Source organism: Wickerhamomyces anomalus (genome assembly GCF_001661255.1).
Source record: "Wickerhamomyces anomalus NRRL Y-366-8 unplaced genomic scaffold WICANscaffold_1, whole genome shotgun sequence".
Taxonomy (NCBI): Eukaryota; Fungi; Ascomycota; class Saccharomycetes; order Phaffomycetales; family Wickerhamomycetaceae; genus Hansenula; species Hansenula anomala.
The window spans coordinates 830598-850764 of record NW_017567110.1 but is presented as its reverse complement, the minus strand read 5'-3'; the positions used below and the strand labels follow the sequence as shown (position 1 = coordinate 850764).

Below are 20167 nucleotides of genomic sequence, written 5' to 3'. Positions count from 1 at the left end.
AAAGTTTAGTTACTGATTGTAAATAGTAAATCTTTTATTGGCTTTCGCCGGGGCCAGACCGTGTTCAATTTTATTTCCGATAGCTGTAAATTCCTTGCTTCATGACAATTTCATCGTCGAAAAGCAGATTTTAGTACAATTCAAGGTTTCAAAGAGTTTGCAACCAAGAATCGCTTCAAGATTCATTTATAGCTTACTCAATTTCAAAAGGTTTTGGTTTGATCCATTCACTATCAAGCTTTCTATTGCTGTTTACGAAATTGGTTATTGATAAGTTGGAGATAACAGAAACTAGTTTAATCCTCAACATCGCAGAGCACACTAATCTTACAAGTTGCATTTCATATTCATCACTTCATCTCTTATATCCAACTACTACGGAATGCCTTTGAGCTGAAACGTCTTCACAAACATGCCGAGCGAATCATCATCACTACTCAATAAACAGAGTGGTTCATCGCAACACTCCAACTACGAAAGTCTACCATCACCACGTCGCCCAAGAACTAGAGTTTCAAATCTGAGATACTCAGAATCACCAAGTGGAGCACCAAGATCCTTCAGTCCTCAAAGATTACACAAGCCTTCCTCCGTCAATTCAGAAGAGAGCGTTAGACCAAGCAGTGAATCAGAACATTTGAAATGGTCACAAAGAGTTCCATACTATCTTCCTTGCTATTCATGGCTACCAAGTTATAATCTCAACAAATTTTTTGGGGATTTAGTTGCTGGTCTTTCTCTAGCATCATTCCAGATACCATTGGCCTTATCATACGCTACAGCCATTGCACATGTTCCTGCATTGTGTGGACTATATTCATTAGCTATCCCACCAATAATCTATGCTGTGTTCGGGTCAGTTCCCCAAATGATTGTTGGTCCTGAAGGTGCAATTTCTTTAGTCGTTGGACAAGCTGTTGAACCATTGATGTCTCATGATAAGCATGTTGACCCTGTCGATTTGGTAAGTGTTTTATCTTGTATCGGTGGGTTTTATCTATTAGGTGCTGGTCTTTGTAGATTTGGATTTTTGGATAATGTGCTTTCAAGAGCTCTATTGAGAGGCTTTATTTCTGCTGTTGGTATTGTTATGATTATCAACTCTTTGTATGATGAGTTGGGGCTGAATTTGATCAAAGATATTCCTGCCCATTTCCATTCGCCTGTTAGAAAATTCATCTTCATTATTGAAACCATCAATAGAAGCCACAGGCCAACAGCTATTATTAGTTTTGTTTCATTTGTTTTAATTCAAGTTACACAGCATATAAAGGGAAAACTGATTAAGAAAGGTTATAACCGTTGGGTTTTCCTACCAGAGATTTTGATTGTTGTTGTTTCATCAACTATATTATCAGCAGTCTATGACTGGAAATCTTTAGGTGTTGCAGTTGTTGGGAAAATCAAAACAAAGGGGTTTAGTTATAAATTTCCAATATCAAAAGAAACTATGCCCTTATACCATTCTTTAATGTCGTCTGGCTTTTTAGCTGCAACATTGGGGTTCTTTGAATCCACTACAGCTTCTAAATCATTAGGTTCTGCCTATGACCTACCAATTTCATCCAACAGGGAGCTAGTTGCTTTAGGGTCTATAAACTTATGTGGTGGAATAATAGGAGCACTTCCAGCTTTTGGTGGTTATGGTAGATCAAGAATCAATGCAATTAGTGGGGCACAAACAACAATGTCTGGGCTGATAATGGGATCAGTCACATTAATTACAATATTTTTCCTTTTAGATTATATCTACTATTTGCCTCAATGCGTGTTATCAGTCATCACAACTATCGTTGGTTTGAAACTATTAGATGAAACCCCTGCCGATTTGAGATTTCATATCAGAGCAAAAGGCTATAGTGAACTTATAACTTTCTGTATCACAATTACAGCTACTTTACTCTATTCAGTTGAAGCTGGTATTGCATTAGGAGTTGGCTATTCAGTGATCAGAGTTATCAAAAATTCCACTAAATCAGGTATCCAGATTCTAGGGAGATTACCAAATACCAACACCTTTTTGAATGCGGATGAGCCTTTACCTGAAGATCAAGGTGAATTTTTGGAAGAAATTGAAGGTTGTATGATTGTGAAGATAGCTGAACCTTTGACATTCTCGAATGCTTCTGATTTGAAGCTTCGTCTGATGAGATTGGAAAGATATGGTTCAGCAAAGACACATCCAGCTGCTCCAAGAACAAGGGAAGACTCTATGAATAAACACATTCTTTTTGATCTTAATGGAATGACTTATTTTGATTCCTCAGCTGCTCAAATCTTTTATGAGATTCTGGAAGCTTACAAAAAGAAGTCTATTCATGTTTACTTGATAAGGGTCCCTACAAAGCATGGTATAAGGAAAAGAATTAAGAACTCTGGTATTTCTGATCTCACTGATGGGAAATTTTATAACTCTATTGATGAAGTAATGATGTTGTTGGATAATGAAGAAGCAAGCCAAATACATCAGGTGCCAGATACAGCATCTATTGTTTAGTTACCACAAAAATTTGACATTTCAATTATTGGTAAGTAAAATTATCCATTATCAACAATAAACTAGTAGCTTCACTTATACATAACTTATATACTGCTGTCAATATTATTTCAGGAGTCAATCTACCGTTAACAGACTCTTGTGCTCATGTTGTTTGTCGACCATGTAATACTTACTTATGAACGACCCAAAACCAATTAGAATCAAACTAAAGATTACTTGGAGAACGATTGCCTTAAAAAGCAAACCAAATCTATATAGAGCGCAATATTTCTAACACACAAAAGGAGTCTTAAAGCCTCTTCAAGTTCTATGTAACTTTAAATAAAAATACAGTCACGTGATGCCGAAAAGTATGAGTGGTTATTTCTCCAGAATAACAAAACAAGAACAATCCGATGTAGTGTAACGGCTAGCACGGTTCGCTTTCACCGAGCAGACCGGGGTTCGACTCCCCGCATCGGAAGCTATTTTTTCGCTAAATTTTTGCCAATTAAACATGCCCATAGTAAAATAAGTGTTATGTTTAGCATAGATTTTTGTTTTTTTGTTCTGTTTACAGGGATAACACTTACTGGGTGTGATTTTTCCAAAAAAAATCGTGTAATTCTGGATTTCGTTTTGGGCCCAAAGTCCTGACCATTTTCGCAGTGGTGTCCGGGTGCTGCGTTTTGCGAAAAAAAAAACGGCTGGAGACCTTCCCGATTAGGCATGTGCTGAAACTCATCAATTTTGCTAGTAAACATGAGCTATGGAGACGATAAAGAGTTTAAAATTTATATATAGTAAGATGACATAGTTTTAATGAGATTAATAGCTTTTTTTGCTTTTTTAAAGCGTTTCAAACGCCCTTTGGTGAAATGGCATGCATATTTGGGGCTTTTATCCGCGGTTACCCGCCGCAATACTCGATGCTTCCATGACAACGATTTGAAAATCTCCTTAATTAAAAAATTGGGATAACAACAATAACCAGATAGAGGTGAATACGTTTATACAACAACAGTTTGGCACCAAAACAACATTTTACCCAAAACTTGAACTGGTATCAGCTACCATTAAACCAAGCTACCAAAAAGCATCATCAGTATCATTGGATTTCAACCGTTAAGTGAGCTTATTATCCGTGTCAGGATTTGGTTATAAAACGACAGGTTTTACGCGTGGCGTTCAGTTGCAAAAATCAGTGAAATATTCTCAAATACCCAGAACACATTCAGTTTTTCAATATTATTCTATCTCAGATTGTTAAGAAGATAGATTACCAAGTAAAAAGGTGCTAGTTACTATCTTGTTTATCAGGCAGTCGTTTCAAGAATTTCAGTTTGAATTGTCGTAAATTTTAAAAAGATAGTGCATTTAAGAATTACATTTCCGGTATTCTGTGAAGCTGTGGATTTCAACGCCAGTCAATTGTCAAAAGAAGATAGTTAGAACTACTTGAGCAGGCTCTCAAAAGCATTCAGTTACAATTGTACTATAATTAATTTTTTTTCCAGAAGAAGATTCTTTTACAAGAAGTTTTGCATCAATATTATTTTTCCTTGTATAGCAAAGGGAAAGGAAAGCAACAAGAACACATCAACTCTATCATTAATAACAAGTTCCATTAGTCACACAGCCTTCAACTAAGCTCTCATCAATTTGTTTCATTATGACAACTCAAGCAAACATGCAACCTCACCAACAGCAGACTCAACCCCCAAACCCACTAGCAGTCAATACAAGCAGAACATCGCCCAACAATTCTGCTATAAATTTTGCTCCATCAGGTGGATTGAATGAAAATGGGAGAAAGAGCTCGTTACAAAGCTCACCAATAAACCTAACCAGCAATTTGAACAATTTGAACTTGGGCCAAGCTCAAGAACAAGAGAACATACAGCAACAGATTTACACACTAAAAATCAAAAACCTTCCTTCAGATATCTCATTGAGAGAGTCATATTGTATTTTTGCATTAGCCAAGGATTTTATTGGTGTTGATTTAATCATGGATTCCAGTAACTTACCAGTTTTATTTGCCAAATTTAAGTCATTATCAGCAGCATCAAAGTACTCACAAGTTTTGGAATCAAGTCAAATTTTCGGACCTTCATACCCTACGTTTTTGAAAACTGAAGTTGTCGATGAAAATTACCAGATGGGATTGAATCTTGGATCATCAGCCAAAAGACCAAGTATAGGAAATCAAAGATCAAGATTTCTATTCAGTGATCCATTTAGTAATGATACAATTCCTGAAGCAGTTCCTGAATCGGCTACAGGTACAAATGGGTTAGGGAAGTCTTTACTTTTGATGGAATCCCAACAAGATGCAAGAGAATATGAACAACTAGTCAGAGATCCATGGCATCAACAACCAGTTTCACAACAACAACAACAACAACAACAGCAGCAGCCTCACACATCCCAAAGCTCTGCTCAACTGCCTGTTTCAACTTCTATTGGTCAAGCAAATCCTCAGTTTGCAAACTCAACACCTCAAACTCCAAGTATTGAATGGGATAGAAGAAGACAGAATTCTGCGTTCTTTAATTCTCAATCACCATTATTAACAAGTCAGTTGTCAGCATCACAAATACCGACCCAACTCTCTTTGAGTCAACAGCAACAACAAAATCCACAACAACCTCAACAATTACCACAAGGTTTAGGTCAATCATCTATGCCAATCCCGCCAGCTTCTGCCCCAGCTCCCCAGTCGCAGCAACTACCATCACAAATGGGAGGACCTCAGGCTCCATCATCTGCATCTCAGCCACCAACATTGAGTAATTCCCAACAGTCTTCTCAAGTTGACTTGTCATTATTGGCTAGAGTACCACCACCAGCTAATCCAGCTGATCAGAATCCACCATGTAATACACTTTACGTTGGAAATTTACCACCAGATGCAACAGAGGCAGAACTTCGTCAATTGTTTTCCCCACAAAGAGGATTTAGAAGATTGTCATTCAGAACTAAAACTCAACCGTTAAACGGAACTTCGCAACCAAATTCTGGTCCTTCAAGTCATTCTCATGGACCAATGTGTTTTGTCGAATTTGAGGACGTTGCGCATGCTACTAGAGCTTTAGCTGAGTTATATGGAAGAACATTACCAAGACCGGGCGGTATTCCAGGTAAAGGTGGTATTAGATTGTCATTCTCCAAGAATCCATTAGGTGTTAGAGGCCCTGGACAAAGAAGAAGTAGCAGTTTTGCATATCAAGGTTTCAAAGGTTGATTCTATGAGACTACCAGTGGCTGAAATGCTGATTCTGTTTTTTTATCATTCTTTATTCATCTATAAAAGTTTTTTTTATGTCTTTTCTTTCTTTTTTTAATTATTTTTGTGTTATGAATTTTGCAAAGATCTTTCAGCATTGGCCTTCAATTTTTTTAACATGCCATTCCATTCATTGTTTCACTGTCATTATTATCATCATTATATCATCATTATCACCATTGTCATTCGATTGTTAGCTCTAAAGTTAGCCAGGAAGGGTACTATCCAAAAATTTACACAATCCAGTGAATGGAATTGAACACTCATGCATTGTTTTATGTTTCAGTTTACAGGCGTTTTTCTTTGAATTTTTTTATCATTTGCTTTTATTCAACTAGACGGGACGCATCATTTTCAATATATTTTTAACCTTGTGCTATAGTAACTTATTTATCCACAGAGCTTTTTGTATTACTTTTAATTCAACATTCTAATTGACCAGCTCATTTTTTTACCAGGTATTTTATCAATATTTTTCATTATTGCCACATTCTAGTTCATTTCAAAAAGTTCTTTAATATATAATTGAAAACAGAACTTTAAGATTGGGACTTTTATTAATTAGTATAACTCATTTTGTTTGTAAGTATATTATATTTGTAGACAGATTTTGGTAGCTACGAGCCTCTACAAAACGTCTTCGGAGAAATTCGCGAAATTGTGTTGAAAAAAAAACCGGCCACACAAAAAAATTAGTACGTAAACAAAGGAAATAAAGAATGAGATGTACCCAAATTAGGAGAATTATTAACGTTGAATACAGCTTGTGCATCAGCTTCATTTAAGACAATTTCAAATTTGGTTTGGAGATTCAGATTCGCTGAAAGACCATATTGCTCATCCTCGATTGGTGGTCGAAGCGTGAGAAGTTTCCAGAAGAGTGAGCTGGGTATATCATAATGGCTAAGAGAAAAGCGACATGGATCACCGAGGGCTCACCAGCTTTGAAGAAGAGAAGAGTAACGTCATACAACAAATATGATAGCTTGAAAGTAAAGGTTGAAAGTCCGAGATTAATTTTTCCCAACGAAGAAGACGATGCTGATGATATGGAGTTACTACTGCGGCCAGACCCTAATACTTCAAATCAAGAAACATTTGTGGATGGTGGTACCGAAGGACTCACCGAGGAAGATCCAATATACCTGAGCTCAAGTGATGACGACGACGATGACGAAGAAGATGAAGATGATGAAGAAACACCGCCTTTGACCTCTTCAGCTACAGAACCTTCAGACCACGAAAGCACGTTACAAAACAGGGAGTCAAACTCACAAAAATACAATGAATTGCCGTCCTCAACTACAGATCCACTCAAAAGCAGCCAAGGTGCTTTACAGCATTCACAATCAGAAGTTCCCCAGACTGTCCCTCTTGACTTTGCCGAAGATGATGATTTTGGAGTTTTTGATTTTGGAAATAGCTATAATGATTTCGTACCAGATTCAGAGCCTGAGATAACACCAAATAATGCTATAGAGGATAAAGAGTCAATGAAAGCGGCCCAAAAAAATGGGGTGCCCGGTGATGGCTTGGAGCAAGACCATCAAGGGGAAGATTCAAATAATGAAAATGAAGAAAGCACAACAGATGACCATGTTGCGGCAAATGGCATTGAAGAGCCTATAGACAATGAAATAGAGCAACAGAGCTTTGAGGACGATGATTCAGATGATTCAACAATTGAAATAGTGGATGTGAGACCTATTCCACCTAAAATAAGCATTGAAAGATTAGAAGAATTAATTGATAGAACAAGGTATAAAGGCCTATTGAAGAGGGTATCAGCTCGAAACCTAATGAGATCTCGTATTCAAAGTGAGCAAATGCAGAAATTCATTGAAAGCATTATGAGGGACACACCATGAAGAAGAAGTTTGATCAGTATAAACAGTCAAACTACGAAATGTGTTCAAACAGTGAAAGCAGTTACTTGTCAGAACTTTATCCAACTTCTGAGTTCCCTACTAAATGTTGGACTGAACCTGTTTTGGTACAGAATGATAAGGAAGAAGAAGAAGATCGGGTCAGTATTGAGCTGGCAACACTCTTAAGGTATTTTGCCACTACGAGCATAATCAACCAGGCTCAGAAGACACCGGATCACCCCAATTGACTTTTGTTGAAGACAAGAACATTTTAATGAACCATTTACAATTACAACTGAACTTGAAATTTGTAGTTTACAAAAATGGCAGAATTACGTGCGAATGAATTTTTATGGAGTGAATGTGGCAAGACATAATAATATTCTCACTTTCCTTTCTAATTCTATGTGTCAACTTCTTGCAAGGCTAGAAGAAAAATAGAACAAAATGCCATGTAAGTAATTGTTGATGTCGTCCTTGGTTAATCGACTAATATCCTTAGTACCTTTGATTCATCTTGCAGCTGGGGGTCTTATCGCCATGGGCATAGGGATGGTTGTGTATGAACATAAAGAGGAAATTGCCGAAGCATTTGAAGACTTAAAATACGGGATTGAAACTGCTATTGAGCGTAACAGAAGAAGAAAAATGGGTGTTCCTGCATATGGTCAAAATCGCTATACCGAACAGAGATTTGATGATGATAATGACGATGATTTATATCATACCCCAAATGCTAGTAGAGCTGAAGCTTCACAACCGTCAAACCAAACTCAGGAAGCTGAAGAATCAAACTCTACTGACAGTGATTCAGAATTATGGGATAGTACTAGAACTTTGACAGCTAGAGATGGTCAAACTTCAGGGGTTTATGACCGTAAGGCAACATTTAGAGGAAGAAGAGCTTCAAGAAAACCGCAAAATGCACCAGGTTATGCTTTATCTTCTGATGATGGCCCATCAACTACAGTGAGCAGTAGCTCCTCTGGCGACGAGACACCTGAAGATGAACAACAATTTGATTATAATAAGTATCTCCCAAAAAGTCAAATCAAGAAATTGAACTTTTAGGGAAGTTGAAGGATCACTTACGCTAATTAAATGGAAAACGGGATATTGGGAATCAGGGATCAATGGTTTATTTACGGTTAAGAATATTGGGAAAGAATTGAAACACAAGGTTATATTATTAAGTATTTGTAGTGATTATCGGTCAATGCCTATGCGAATATTGCCAGAACAGCTATCAACACTATAATTACCAAAACCACCAATATTATACAGCTCCATTTCTTTCTTTTCTTTTGGTAATTATCAGCTTTAACAAGTTCTTGAGCAGCATTTTGAGTATGGTTTGCAAAATTTGACATATTGCTTTCCACTGTATCAACTTGTGAGCCTTGTTGTTGGACCAAATAGCCTAACTGCTTGTAGATTGAATTAATCTCTTCAACACCCCCATGAATCTTTTTGATTTCATTTGCACGTTCTTCAGCCAGAACAGAATGCAGGTCAAGTTCTTGCTGTGTGATTGAATACTGATTTTGTTGCAGCTGCTGTTGTTGTATCAAAGGTGTAGTTTCATTAGCTTTGGAAGAAGATCCTACAGCTTCATCATTAATTGCTTGTTGATTTGAGATAATATCATTTAGTATCACGGAATTTTTGCGCTCATTGTATTGTCTTTTCAACAAACCAAAGTTGTTGTTAATGCTGTCAAATTCTTTCCTCAATTTCTCCTCACTGAATTTATCTTCAATCCTTATATCTTGATTATTTGCAACTAAGTGTGAGATATCGTTCGTCAAATGCTCTAATTGTTGTCTATATTCATTCAACTCCACTATTCTAGCAGACTCAATTGTTTGTCGAAGTTGAACACTATCCCTTTTTGTACCTAGCTGGTTGATAAGTCTTTCAAGGTTATTCACACCATTAGCAAAATCTGTTAGCAAATTCGAAGCCTTGCTTATTATAAGTGTTGTTTTTGATCCTTCATCATTGTTTGTTTGAAATATAGGCTGCTTTTGTGCCTCCACATCTATATCTAGGAATGACATTGGAATAAAATAGAATGAAGAAGCTAAACCTAAGAGAGTCCAAAGTGAATGTCTTTTTTGAGCAAGTATCAATAGGCAGCAAATAAATGTGTGGGCTTTAACTCAGGTTTCTGTAGTTCTGTTAGTTTATTCCTATCCAAATTCACCAGCCCATCAAAATTCCTTCCTCAAAAACACCATCACACTAGCCACATATAAGCAAGCCACAGCGCTAAATCATCAGCCACACTCATATTCCGTAGTTAAAGTCATGTGATCTGACTTTAACCCTCGGAACTGACACGCGACGCGCATTTTTTTTTGGCAGAACGCGCTTTTGAATTGAATCATCTTTTGTAAGGGAAAAGAAAAAAAACAGTTATGAAGTTTGTGTAGTTTTGGCTTACTTCCCATATCTTTGCATTCAGATCGAAACACGCAACACCAACATTCAATTGAACAGCAAATGGCTAAAGCTGATAAGTTGAAAGCCCTAAGGGCTGCTAGAGCTGCTGGTACAAGTAAAAACGTTTATCATGAAGAAGAACCTGAAGATATTTATGATGTTGTTGATGAAGATGATTATAGAGCCAAAAGACGTGAGGATTTGTTGAAGGATGATTTCGTTATTGATGATAATGGTGAAGGTTACGTGGATACCGGTGCTGACGAATGGGATAACAGAGGAAGACACAGATATCACTCAAGTGAGGATGAAGAAGAAGTTGAAGATTCACACTCCAGAAAGAAGAAGAAAGTTAAGAAGACCGCCCCAATAAATAACTTCTTCAAACCTAGTTCCACTGTTGCTGCTGCTACTAAGAAGAAAGTTGATGCAAACTTTGACGATATTTTAGATGATTTCATGGGTCCAACAAAGAAACCAAAAAATGTCTTTAGTTCAAGTGCAAGCAAAACACCATTATTCAACTCCACAAATAAAGTTAACAATAACCGTGATTTTTTCTCTGTTTCAAAGTCATCTACAAAGAAACCATCAACACTCAAAAAACAACCGAAGTATGATCTTGACAATGTTGAAGATGATGTCTCCTTCGAAGTTAATGAAACCTCTTTTGATAACCATATGGATTCATCACCAACCAGAACAAAGCAGGCTAAAGCTGAATCAGCAGAACTTGAAATTCCAGTCATTGCAAAGAAACCCGAAGCTATAAAAGGTGAACAAGAAGATGAAGATGAAGAATCTGAAGACGAAGTTGTTGTTGTGAAAAGACCAAGAACATCCACCACTAATGTTAATCGTTCTGTTAACATGACCTCCTCAGCCAAACAAGAGTCTATCAAAAGTGACCCAGTTACATTTACATCTTCACCAAGCTCGTCATATACCCCAACTAGTGATAAGATTGATAAAGAATTAGTTGCTGATGACAGCACAGACTCCTTCAAAATGTATTGGTTAGATTATACGGAAGTTGAAAACACTTTAATCTTGTTTGGGAAAGTCTTGACTAATGATAAACAGTTAGTCTCAGCAATGGTTCAAGTTAAAGGTTTTGACAGAGAATTATATTTTTTACCAAGAGACTATAGACAAGTTGATGGTGAAGATACAGATGAGAAAATATCAGCCATGGATGTCCATGAAGAAGTTGCGCCTTTGATTATGGGTAAATTCGGTCTATCATCTTTAAAGGCTAAACCAGAAGTTAAAAAATATGCTTTTGAAATGCCTGGTATACCTAAAGAAAAGGAATATTTGAAACTTATATTACCATATCAACCACCAAAAAGTGCAAAAGTTACCTTACCAAGTGATTTATCTGGTGAAACTTTCTCCCATGTTTTTGGTACTAATGCAAACATCTTTGAAACTTTTGTTTTACAAAGAAACATTATGGGTCCTTGCTGGTTAGAGATCAAGAATGCTGATTTCAATGCTGTTAGAAACACATCACATTGTAAAGTTGAAGTTGCTGTTGGAAAGCCAGCATTTATTACACCAATTGAAAAATCAACTCCAGAGTTCCAAATTACTCCTCCACCTTTAACTTCATGTTCCATTTCTGTTCAGTCTATGATGAATCAAAAAGAGAACAGACAAGAAGTCGTCGCAGTCACATTAGCCACATATAGAAACTTACCACAAGATGCACCAGTTGATGAAAATTTGAAACCAGATGATTTTGTCACTTTAACTAGACCTATTGGTGTTTCATTTCCTCCTGGTCTTAAGACTTTAGCTGATAAAAATAAATTACCCTTAAGAGTTTTCAGTAATGAAAAGACTTTATTAAATTGTTTAGCTGCCTTGGTCAAATTATCAGATCCAGATGTTTTCATTGGTCACAGATTGGAGAATATTTCATTAGATATTGTTTTACATCGTATGCATGATTTGAAAGTTGCAACTTTTAGTACATTTGGTCGTCGTCAAAGAAAAGCATGGCCTGACAGATTTGGTAAAAACAATGCCAATACCAGTTTCTTAATCAAGGAGATTTTTGCAGGAAGATTATTATGTGATATATCAAATGAAATGGGTCAATCATTAACAACAAAGTGTCAATCATGGGATTTACCAGAAATGTATGATGTTGTTTGTAAGAAGAAACATATGCCATTGGAAATTAATTGGGCCAATCCTCAATATGCTGAAAATGCAAATTCTTTATTCATGGTTTTGAAAGAAAATTGTATGAATTGTTTAATAACAGCTGAGATTGCATTTGGTATGCAAATATTATCATTATCCAAACAATTAACCAATTTGGCTGGTAACGCTTGGGCACATACCTTGGGTGGTACAAGAGCTGGTCGTAATGAATATATTTTGTTGCATGAGTTTAATAGAAATGGTTATATTGTTCCAGATAAAGAAACTCGTCAACAGAGACAAGCTTTCCAACAGCAACAACAGCAAGATATGAATGATGATGGTGATGAAGCTCAACAACAAAGTTCTGGTAATAATAAGAAATCTAAATATCAGGGTGGGTTAGTTTTTGAACCTGAAAAGGGGCTACATAAGAATTATGTCTTGGTTATGGATTTCAACTCATTATATCCATCAATCATTCAAGAGTTCAACATTTGTTTCACAACAGTTGATAGAGATTTAAACAATATTGAGAATTTACCAGATGTTCCAGCAAATTCTACCCAACAAGGTGTTTTACCAAGATTATTATCAACATTGGTTAATCGTCGTCGTGAAGTTAAGAAATTAATGAAAGATCCAACTGCAAGTGCTGTGGAGAAAGCTCAATATGATATTAAACAACAAGCTTTGAAATTGACTGCCAATTCTATGTATGGTTGTCTTGGTTATGTTCACTCAAGATTTTATGCCAAACCATTAGCTATGTTGGTTACTAATAAAGGTAGAGAAATTTTAATGGATACCAGACAATTAGCTGAAAGTTTAGGTTTAAGAGTTGTTTATGGTGATACTGATTCTGTTATGATTGATACAAATTGTGATAATTTTAAAGAAGCTATAAAGATTGGTGAAGATTTTAAAGTTAAAGTCAATGAAAGATATAGATTATTGGAAATTGATATTGATAATGTCTTCAAAAGATTATTGTTGCATGCAAAGAAGAAATATGCCGCTATGAATGTTTCATTTGATAAAATGGGTAAAGAAATTGCCACTTTGGAAGTTAAAGGTCTTGATATGAAACGTCGTGAATATTGTCCATTATCTAAAGATATATCTATCTATGTTTTACAGAAAATTTTATCAGATTTAGATCCAGAAGTTGCATTGAATGAAGTTTATTCATATTTAGAAGAAACCACTTCAAAGATTAAAAATTTTGAGATTAGACCAGAAAATTTCAAGATCAATACCAAATTATCCAAAGATCCTTCAGCTTATCCTGGTGGTAAGAATATGCCTGCTGTGCAAGTTGCTTTAAGATTGAAAGAACAAGGTAAAGTTATTAAAGCTGGTAGTGTTATAACATTTGTTATTACTGAAGGTGATGAAGGTAGTGTTGCAGAAAGAGCTAGATCATTGAATGAAATGCTTGCTAAGAATTCAACTTTGAAGCCAGATCCTAATTATTATTTGGAAAAGCAGATATTTGCTCCAGTGGAAAGATTGGTTGAAAGAATTGAAGGTGTTGATATTGTTAGATTAGCAAAAGCATTAGGATTAGAGCATAGATCCAAACAATTGAACAATAATAGTAATAATGGTGCTTCAATGGGTACTTTACAACCATTAGAATCTACAATTCCAGATTCTGAAAGATTTAAAAACGCAGCACATTTGTTTTTGAATTGTAAATGTGGTAATCATTTCAAATTTGGTGGTATTGTTGCTTCTCATGATTACCAAATTACATTTAATGGTGTTCAATGTAAGAAATGTGAATCCCAAATATCAACTCTAGGTGTTTCAAGTCAATTAGAACATAGAATTAGATCATTTATTGCTAAATATTATCAAGGTGTTGTTGTTTGTGATGATTCAACATGTGGTATGACTACAAAGCAAATTTCAGTGTATGGTAAAAGATGTTTGTCACATGGTTGTAAAGGTGTTATGAGATATAAATATAGTGATAAGGAGCTATATAATCAATTGTTATATTTTGATTCATTATTTGATGTTTCCAAAAACAAGACACAATCATTAAGACCATTATATGACAGTGAAGATAAATCTCAGCCTACACCAATGATTAAAGGTCAAATTGATGCATTGAGTGAACAAAATCGTGAAAACTTTGAAGTTTTCAAAAGTGTTGTTCAAAAATATTTGAGTGATTGTGGTCGTCGTTATGTTGATATGGGTAGTATGTTTGATTTCATGAACAAATGAACCGATGGTTTGATGGTTCTTAATTTATTGTAATGTTTATTTGTATATTAGTGTTAAAATTGAAGGATTATGGATTACTTATTTTGTAGACCATCTAGGATACAGTACTGACAAGGGAAGTTAGTCTTTCATTAAACCTGCTGTCACGATCTAGTATTACTTCAGCCACAGGCTATATCCATCTAGGACCTAAACACATCCCGCTTATTTATACAAGATACCTGTACTAGTCTATTCTTATAACGTAATTTTGTAGATATGATTCTAGAAATAAAATCCAAAAGGGCTTATACGTTCTATTGTTAACTTTTCCTCTTGATCATTTGACTCAGCCAGTCTTGAAAAATTCGAGGGCTGTATTTTCTCATAAAGCCGCGTTTGTCAGGTACACAAAAAAACAGACATTCCTAATTACTTGATTCACTTATAAAACACGTCCAAGATCCACCGAATTATCTTTTCCTTTCCCATTCGCTTTAACTAAAATATCAAAATGCTACTACCTTCCAAGAGTCTAAACCTAGATCTATGTCCTTCAAAACTACTACACCCAAGATCATTCACTTCAGATGTCGTGTCCACTGCCCAATCTTTTAAGAGTTGGAATACGTGTATGGATAACAAAACGTGTAAAATCGTGGCTATTGTTGGGATAGTATTAGCCATTATAGTGGTTGTCTGGATCATTGGTGGATTAGCTCATTGTTTCATATCAGGTGTATCAGGTATTGCTGAGTGTTTATGTTGTTGTTGTAGAATTTGTGGGAATAATAATAATTCAAGAAGAAATAATCAACTAGGTTATCAAAGAGAGATGAGTGATATTCCAAAACCAAGTGCTTATGATAATCCTCATATGTATCCTCCAAAGCCTGCTCCTGTTTATGATAATAGTGCTTGGAATCAAGGTGGTTATAGACCTGTTCCTCAACAACAACAACAATTCCATTATGGCCCAGGTGTGGTTAGTGATGAGGATAAGTATGATTACCATAACTCAAATAACTATGGTTATAAAGCCAATTCAAACTACAGATAGAGTCTATTGAAAATACGTTCACTTATAATGTTTTGTTTAGATTTGTTTTGTTTTTTAGATGCAATTTTTTATTCATTTTGTTAAACTTGTTCTAAGATCATGAATTGTAGAAATCAATGAATTGTTTAAATCTTGTGAAGACTTTATAGCTTGTTCTTCAGAAACAATGATGAATTTCTTGATTGATCTTTGGAAATTTAATAATTCTGGATATGATTCAGCTTCCCAATTTCTAACAACATTAACAGTATTATCAAAAGTTCTTGGTAAGAAAACTTTGAAACCTAAAGTAGCGAATAATAAAGGACTCACGAATCTAATTGGTAATGATCTTCTATTCACGAGTATTGAACCTGTTAATGTTGTAGTTAATGCATAAATAAAACTTGGTAAAAATTGATCCCTTGGATCATAAACTGAATAAATATGTGAATATACTGCATTGACTTCATTCTTGAAAGCGGATGTCAAGTTGTTTAGTTCAGCATCTGCAATGTTTAGTTGATTGATAGTCTTGGATCTTAAAGTGTTTAAATGAGTTTCCAAGAAATTTGAAGTATTTATTTTATAACCATCTATAAATGTTGATTTAACTTCAGTATCATTCTTTGGTGTTTTAGTTTTTTCTAATGGGATAGTTTCCACTGGTTGTGTTTCGATAACTGGTGATAAGTTTAAATCATCATCTTGTTCATAAAAGGATCTAGAAGGTTTGGATTCATTTAATGCTGTTGGGATTGAAATTAAGGAAATACCGAGAACGGTAGGAAGCCCTATCTAGGGAGGAAATTGTTAGTAGTATTTTCGAGCAATAATAGTTTCTTAACATTTCCAACTCACTCTTGAAATAGCTTGGAATGACATGCTGCTGTATTATTGGAATATTTAGGTTGTTGTTTTCAACTTTTATGGCCCTCAATAGATTTCACCATTTTGTTTTTTGACGAATCGAAAAAGTCGTGATAATTAACACCCAAACACCATTATCAGATTAGGTAATACAGCACGCAAAACTTACATAATCTCAGCAATAAGTTATAAGAAGTAATCTTTTCTATTATACACAACTTCTTTTAATCTTTTATTTTAATCACATTTGAAGAGATCCTGCTTTTCTAATCATTCATGTATATTTCTTAAAGAATTGATGCGTCAATTCCACACCCACAAAAGTAGCTGCATTTGCTGGGAAACTTCTTAATAAAGCAGGTCCTATACCTGGGAAGAATCCTTTTATACCAGCTTTCTTATAGATAGAAGAAATTGCCTCTTTGGCACCAATTGATTCATTAACATTACTTGTGATTCTTGTCTTTATAGTATCTATAGGGAAAACAACAACCCACATACCAACACCAGCTAACCCACCAGCAGTTGAAATAGCAGCGAGACTCATTTCATCAGATTTAGCACCACTTAATTTAGACAATTCCTTTTTGGCGATTTCATAAGTTGCAAAATAAATAGCAGAACCTGGACCATCTCTTGCCAAAGTTGCCACTGAACCTTTGAATAACGATCTTACACCACCAGTGGCTAAGATTCTACGAACGGCTGAAATCATTGATTTTGATGCATTTGCGTCTTGAGTTTGTAAGACAATTTTGGTTCTCTCCATTGGAGCAGCCACTAAAGTTGTTGGAATAGCACTAATGAAACCAGCAGTACTCAATTGAGCATTTGTGAATTCTGCGGCAGGTTTACCACCACTAAAAGAAGATACAATGTTTTTACCCATATCATAACCCCAAAAACTAACAGCAAACATTGGAGTCACGCCGACCAATGGAGGCACAACACCTCTATAGAACCCAGTTGGTCCAGATGTTTTCAAGATTGATTTCACAGCGGTCAACATGGTTGGGTATTGGCCACTTTGTAGACGAACCTTGACTAGATCAAACGGATGGCCAGTGACCACGGCGGCTACACCACCGACACCACCAGCGACGATTGACTTGACGTTGTCCACCAAGAGCGAGTCCACTTCCTCAGCCATTGTAGTGGTTTCTAGTTGATGTTGATGATGGTGCTGTTGTCGGTTGGCTCATCTTGGATTTCTCTTCGTCTTTATACTTTCCAATGGGCGCCCCTCCAAACGTCTAATCTGAATTAGGCCTCACGCATTGAACCGAGCTTAAAGTGCCATTCGCGAACACATTGTGCAATCAAAGAGATTCGAGATTCATGACCTGTGCCCACTTTAAACACAGTCTTGACACGATGACCATTGGATCATCTATGCGACAAGAGAGAATAGGTTAGATCAAGGGTCAATTGACTTGTAACTGGGTTGTTCTGAGCTTTAGTTGCGCTGTTCTCAGCTTGTTTCTCCAGGTTTTTCATTTCTCCATGAGTCCCTCTACAACTCAGATCACCATCAATCGGCTTTACAATCGCATCTAAAAAGAAGTCAAACCTGAACAAAAAACAGAACTGACTCTGTCTATTTTAATCCCGTTTTAATAGGAGATGTTCGAGATGCTTAAAGTTACATGTCAGTTGGAAAGGTACCTGGACCCGAAAGAATGGGTCTCTTTGGGCCATCAGTGTAGTGCTGTTTCTACTAATTGAATACATTTCTTTGTTGAATTTATAGCATTTTTCCATTCATGTCATCATTCAGCTTAGCTCTCTTGATCATTCTGGAGAAACCAAAGCATCACTCCAGGTTCTTGATGGTCTACTATTGTTAAATCTTGGAGGTGGTGTAACATCTCCTCTGAGTGTGTTTCCTCCATTGTTTCTTCCTCTTCCTCTACCTCTGCCTCTCCATCCACCTCTATGTCCTCTGCCTCTGCCTCTGTGACCTCTTCCTCTGTTACCTGTTCCACCTCTATTCGAATCCTCTGGAATTGGATTGTCTGAGCCCCTTAGATTAATCCCACTCAGTCTAGCATCAATATCTTCATTTGTAGGTAATGCTGGAACAAATTGAGCAAATCCAGAGTAGTGAATGTGAGGTACATATGAACCAAAGCCATCTTCTTCCTCATCTGAGTCTTCTGGCACTTTGAGCTCTTCTTCACTCTCTCCAAGCTCTTCTTCATATTCTTCTCTGGCCCTTTTCATAAAAGCTTTTTCCTTGAGACGGGCCCATTCAGGTAAATGTCTGAAAGCAAGCTCATCAAAATCTGGCAAACCATCACCATTTCTGAAATAGCGGAAATACTTGAACAAAAACCCAACCCAATCACCTCTTAAACTTAACAAAAACCTATAAGCCTTTTCTGGATCACAAATAGGGAATTGATAAACCTGAATCCATAAATCATGATAATCTTCTAATTCAGAATCATAGCGTTCCGCATATTCTTCTGCTGCCATTTCTGTAACTGCTTCATCATCTGAAGTCACCTCTGTAATCCGAGTAGCTAATGATGCCTTACGATAATCAAACCCAGTAGTCATACCACACATCAAATTACATGTATCAATATAACTTTTTCTTGCCCTTTGCATCTCTTCATCAAGTTCTGGAGGTATAGGATTCTTCAATTTAAACTTGATAATACCATCATCAAATAAATTATAAAGCCTAACAAAAGTTTCCTCATCAGGTATAGCAGACACGGGCATTGCTGCCAAATGTTCCAATATGGCTAGTGGTTTTCTAAGTCTGATATAGTTTCTTCTTGATTCTGCTCCTAATCTTAATAAATGTGATCTATATGCAATTGGTGGTGTTGGTCCTAATGCTGGTCCTGAGTAGGTGAATACTCTTTTACCTTCTTCATCAATTTCTGGAACATCATAATCAGATTCAGAATCTGACGAGTGTGGCATCATATGAATCTCTGTCATTGCGTTTGATTTGAGTGCTGGATCTTGAAGCGAATAGGTTATTTAGAAACAGCTAAAATAAGTTGATGGCTTCCTTGAGTTTTTGAGGTTTCTGTAAAATTAAATCTGTATTCGCGAAAGGCTTTCTATGAAATTCTCAAAGTAAAGCTCAAACCTTTTCAGAAGTCATTACAACACTACCTCCAATCCCTTTGCTTGAATATAACTGCTATCAAAGATGAACATTTTAGACCTCCCAAATACTGTCCTTCAAAAGATTGTCCAGAAAGGTCAGTTGATGCTTATATTTCACTTTACCAATTTCCTCAGTTCAAATCAATAATTGATCGAACACTACTTATACAAAGAGAAGCAAGACAAAATATTACAGGTGTCCCCTCAGTTACTCAAGAACTTTATGATGTCCCTGTTGTGGAATATATCCCACAAAACAAGTACAAAGACAGGTATCTTATTGTCGAATACTCCCGCACAACATCCAACATGTTTATACAGGAGGAAGGTTATATTATACTCACCATTGATAGACCATTCTCATTTGTCTATCGTAACCCATCGGGAGTACCTTTGGAGCTTTTCGATTCTAATAGATGGCCTACAGAGTTTTGGCATAATGTTTTAAGAGAAGAAATATATCTCCCATCTCATACCAAGATTATCTGTTCAATAGATGTTATAAACAGACCTTATATGCATATTGGATCCTATGAGGAAATCAGAGGCATGACAGCCAGAGTGGATGCTCCTAAGTTGAAACAACTTGTTGTTTGTCCTCAATACGGTTATGCTCATATTTTAGCAAAGATTCAAGCCCCAAATCTTCAATTTTTCCATATGGGGGTTAATCAAAG

General features: G+C 36.1%; 10 protein-coding genes and 1 non-coding gene across 11 annotated transcripts; 7 read left to right on the top strand and 4 right to left on the bottom strand.

The window, feature by feature from the left end:
- The first annotated feature begins 16 nt into the window (after window positions 1–16).
- WICANDRAFT_86980 (uncharacterized protein) lies at window positions 17–2527 on the top strand. The gene is made up of 2 exons (XM_019186086.1): window positions 17–2310; window positions 2335–2527. Exons 1-2 carry the CDS (start codon window positions 413–415, stop codon window positions 2495–2497), a joined length of 2061 nt encoding a protein of 686 aa, XP_019041152.1. The 5' UTR covers window positions 17–412; the 3' UTR covers window positions 2498–2527.
- A 364-nt stretch (window positions 2528–2891) lies between these two features.
- Window positions 2892–2963, top strand: WICANDRAFT_t26. The gene has a single exon. It is a non-coding gene; the product is annotated as a tRNA-Glu (tRNA).
- A 1188-nt stretch (window positions 2964–4151) lies between these two features.
- On the top strand, window positions 4152–5967 carry WHI3 (mRNA-binding protein WHI3; the record flags this gene model as incomplete). Its single annotated transcript, XM_019180365.1, has 1 exon — window positions 4152–5967. One exon carries the CDS (start codon window positions 4152–4154, stop codon window positions 5724–5726), a length of 1575 nt encoding a protein of 524 aa, XP_019041151.1. The 3' UTR covers window positions 5727–5967.
- Window positions 5968–6667: 700 nt separating this feature from the next.
- Window positions 6668–7636, top strand: WICANDRAFT_76124 (uncharacterized protein; the record flags this gene model as incomplete). The annotated part of the gene is made up of 1 exon (XM_019184326.1): window positions 6668–7636. One exon carries the CDS (start codon window positions 6668–6670, stop codon window positions 7634–7636), a length of 969 nt encoding a protein of 322 aa, XP_019041150.1.
- A 349-nt stretch (window positions 7637–7985) lies between these two features.
- On the top strand, window positions 7986–8854 carry WICANDRAFT_86979 (uncharacterized protein). The gene has a single exon (XM_019186085.1). The coding sequence runs from the start codon at window positions 8177–8179 to the stop codon at window positions 8705–8707; it is 531 nt and encodes a 176-aa protein (XP_019041149.1). The 5' UTR covers window positions 7986–8176; the 3' UTR covers window positions 8708–8854.
- A 2-nt stretch (window positions 8855–8856) lies between these two features.
- Window positions 8857–9781, bottom strand: VAM3 (SNAP receptor VAM3; the record flags this gene model as incomplete). Its single annotated transcript, XM_019184034.1, has 1 exon — window positions 8857–9781. The coding sequence occupies exon 1, from the start codon at window positions 9694–9696 to the stop codon at window positions 8857–8859; it is 840 nt and encodes a 279-aa protein (XP_019041148.1). The 5' UTR covers window positions 9697–9781.
- Window positions 9782–10141: 360 nt separating this feature from the next.
- POL1 (DNA-directed DNA polymerase alpha catalytic subunit POL1) lies at window positions 10142–14473 on the top strand (the record flags this gene model as incomplete). Its single annotated transcript, XM_019185334.1, has 2 exons — window positions 10142–10544; window positions 10737–14473. 2 exons carry the CDS (start codon window positions 10142–10144, stop codon window positions 14471–14473), a joined length of 4140 nt encoding a protein of 1379 aa, XP_019041147.1.
- Window positions 14474–14966: 493 nt separating this feature from the next.
- Window positions 14967–15512, top strand: PIN2 (Pin2p; the record flags this gene model as incomplete). The annotated part of the gene is made up of 1 exon (XM_019184325.1): window positions 14967–15512. One exon carries the CDS (start codon window positions 14967–14969, stop codon window positions 15510–15512), a length of 546 nt encoding a protein of 181 aa, XP_019041146.1.
- A 72-nt stretch (window positions 15513–15584) lies between these two features.
- On the bottom strand, window positions 15585–16376 carry WICANDRAFT_60012 (MICOS complex subunit MIC26/MIC27; the record flags this gene model as incomplete). The annotated part of the gene is made up of 2 exons (XM_019182920.1): window positions 15585–16289; window positions 16353–16376. 2 exons carry the CDS (start codon window positions 16374–16376, stop codon window positions 15585–15587), a joined length of 729 nt encoding a protein of 242 aa, XP_019041145.1.
- CRC1 (carnitine:acyl carnitine antiporter) lies at window positions 16376–17612 on the bottom strand. The gene has a single exon (XM_019186084.1). The coding sequence runs from the start codon at window positions 17509–17511 to the stop codon at window positions 16636–16638; it is 876 nt and encodes a 291-aa protein (XP_019041144.1). The 5' UTR covers window positions 17512–17612; the 3' UTR covers window positions 16376–16635.
- Window positions 17613–18024: 412 nt separating this feature from the next.
- On the bottom strand, window positions 18025–18772 carry WICANDRAFT_86975 (uncharacterized protein). Its single transcript, XM_019186083.1, has one exon. The coding sequence runs from the start codon at window positions 18582–18584 to the stop codon at window positions 18153–18155; it is 432 nt and encodes a 143-aa protein (XP_019041143.1). The 5' UTR covers window positions 18585–18772; the 3' UTR covers window positions 18025–18152.
- Window positions 18773–20167: the final 1395 nt, after the last annotated feature.

Excerpts from the sequence above, each read along its gene's own strand:
- WICANDRAFT_86975 (XM_019186083.1), bottom strand. The coding sequence starts at position 18,584 with ATGAAAAGGGCCAGAGAAGAATATGAAGAAGAGCTTGGAGAGAGTGAA.
- WICANDRAFT_86980 (XM_019186086.1), top strand. The coding sequence starts at position 413 with ATGCCGAGCGAATCATCATCACTACTCAATAAACAGAGTGGTTCATCG. Across the intron at positions 2,311-2,334 it reads CTGGAAGCTTACAAAAAGAA|GGTCCCTACAAAGCATGGTA; the intron begins GTCTATTCATGT and ends TTACTTGATAAG.
- CRC1 (XM_019186084.1), bottom strand. The coding sequence starts at position 17,511 with ATGGCTGAGGAAGTGGACTCGCTCTTGGTGGACAACGTCAAGTCAATC.
- WICANDRAFT_86979 (XM_019186085.1), top strand. The coding sequence starts at position 8,177 with ATGGGCATAGGGATGGTTGTGTATGAACATAAAGAGGAAATTGCCGAA.